The sequence below is a fragment of the Manis pentadactyla genome, chromosome 3 (genome assembly GCF_030020395.1).
Source record: "Manis pentadactyla isolate mManPen7 chromosome 3, mManPen7.hap1, whole genome shotgun sequence".
NCBI classification, from domain to species: Eukaryota; Metazoa; Chordata; class Mammalia; order Pholidota; family Manidae; genus Manis; species Manis pentadactyla.
Window position 1 is genome coordinate 200071782 of NC_080021.1, and position 2116 is coordinate 200073897.

Below are 2116 nucleotides of genomic sequence, written 5' to 3' on the forward strand. Positions count from 1 at the left end.
TCCTTCTCACTTAAGGTGATTGGTATAAAGCTGACAATTTTTATTAGTTTATTGAATGACTGCCATAAAAATAAAACGTACAAACTAATAGGAATCCTTGCCCTTGTGAGGTCTATCAATCAATGAAGACAAAACACAAGCACACATACAAATACAATAATCAGGGTATGGGTGGTACACTGGCATAGAAACACATACAATTTGTGCCAGTCTCTATGTGCTTAGAAAAGCAATGTTGGTAGGTGAGCAAATCGAGTGGGTGTTGGATGGTTTACTCAGGGAGTCAGGGGTTTTAATCAGGAGTTTTGAATGAGAAAAGGTAATTAGGGAGCCACCACCAGGTGGTAAAACAGTCTCTGGTGAAGAAGCTGAGAGGAGGGCGGCTGCAGGCCCAGTTCTGCTGCTGTGTGATGCTGAGCAAGTCTTTCAGTTTCTCTTTGATTCTGTTTTCTTGCATGCATAATCAAGGCCAGTTTCTATTCTTTCTTTCTTTGGTTCTTTAGGTTCCTACTTCATCCTAGAAAGGATTCAAGGCAGAGAAGATGTACAGGTTTCTTCTGGCACCAGCATTCACTGACTTTAAATTTATCCAAGTTTCCTTATGGAGCAAACCTCTGGTGACTCTATCGCCCAAACCTTCTCACAACCGTGAAACACAGAAGACAGAAAATATTACTAAATGCAAATTGGAACATACTACTGTCCATAGGTAATCACTCTGTGCCGTGTACACCTGTCCACAACTGTAAAATTACAGAGTTAAGGTTCAAGTCAGTGTTCTAAGGATGAGTATTTTGCCTAGAATTTCTCTGGTGAGTTCTGCCAGGGACAAGCCCCAGGTAAAATCGCAGGCACACAGTCAGAGATTTTTCTGTGCTTGATGCAGTGGTATTTTGCCCAATAGTTTTTTCACAGCATCTTTGACTTCTTTGTTTCTTAAACTGTAAATTATGGGATTCAACATAGGGGTAAGCACTCCATAAAGCAAAGAGATTATTTTATCTATTTCTTGTGAATTTGATGAAGATGGCTTTAGGTACATGGAGAGGGCAGCCCCATAGTACAAGATCACCACAGTCAAGTGGGCACCACAGGTAGAAAAAGCTTTGTTTCTTCCCTCTGCTGAGCTAATTCTCAGAATAGTGGAAAGGATGAAGACATAAGAGATGCAAATTAAGAGCATAGGAATGGGCAGGAGGAGCACACTGACCAGCAGCATGATCATGTCCATGAGCAGTGAATTTGCGCAAGCTAACTTCAGCACCGCCAAAATTTCACAAGTGAAATGATCGATGATATTCCCACAGAAGGGTATCTGCAGTGCGAAACTGGTTTCCAGGAGGGCAGTCAGACAGCCCGTCACCCAGGAGACAGTGGCCATCTGCACATAGGCCTGCCTGTTCATGATGATGGGATATCTCAGAGGGTTGCAAATGGCCACATAACGGTCATACGCCATCACAGCCAGAAGTACACACTCTGTGGAGCCCATAGCAAGGGACACATACATCTGCACAGCACATCCAGAAAAGATAATGGTTTTCTGGGATGCCAGCAAGTTCACTAGCAAAGTGGGAATAGAAGCAGATGTGTAACAAATGTCCATGAAAGAGAGGTTTCCCAGGAAGAAGTACATGGGGGTTTGGAGGCGTGAATCTAGGATGGTGATTAAAATAAGAATGCTGTTGCCCAAGAGAGTTATCAGATACATTACAAGGCTGAAGGCGAAGAGAACAATCTCCAACTTCGGGTACCTAGAAAAACCCTCCAAACAAAAATAGCTCCAGATGGTGAGGTTTTCTCCTTGAATTTCCTTTCTTTCACCTATAGTTAGTGTTATTCTCTTCATTTCATCTGAGGATACAGAGATAAATAAGTACAATGGCCATTTAGTTAAGAGAACAGTAACAAACTCATTTTCACTAATATAAACACAATTTTCCCACAAGAAATCACAGGATAGTCTATTGATCTAAAAGGAAAAAACAGGTTTGATCTACATAAAAAGCTGATTCTTCCACAACAAAATTTAGAAGGCAATGAATTTGAAAACAAGAATAAACATATTTAATAGTTGATTCTCGGCCCATAAACCTATGCTTGGCACATAGGTTTT

At 41.2% G+C, this 2116-nt stretch overlaps 1 protein-coding gene across 1 annotated transcript; it reads right to left on the reverse strand.

Annotated features, from left to right (window-relative positions):
- Window positions 1–859: 859 nt before the first annotated feature.
- Window positions 860–1849, reverse strand: LOC118921491 (olfactory receptor 2K2). Its single transcript, XM_036903273.1, has one exon. It carries the CDS (start codon window positions 1847–1849, stop codon window positions 860–862), a length of 990 nt encoding a protein of 329 aa, XP_036759168.1.
- Window positions 1850–2116: the final 267 nt, after the last annotated feature.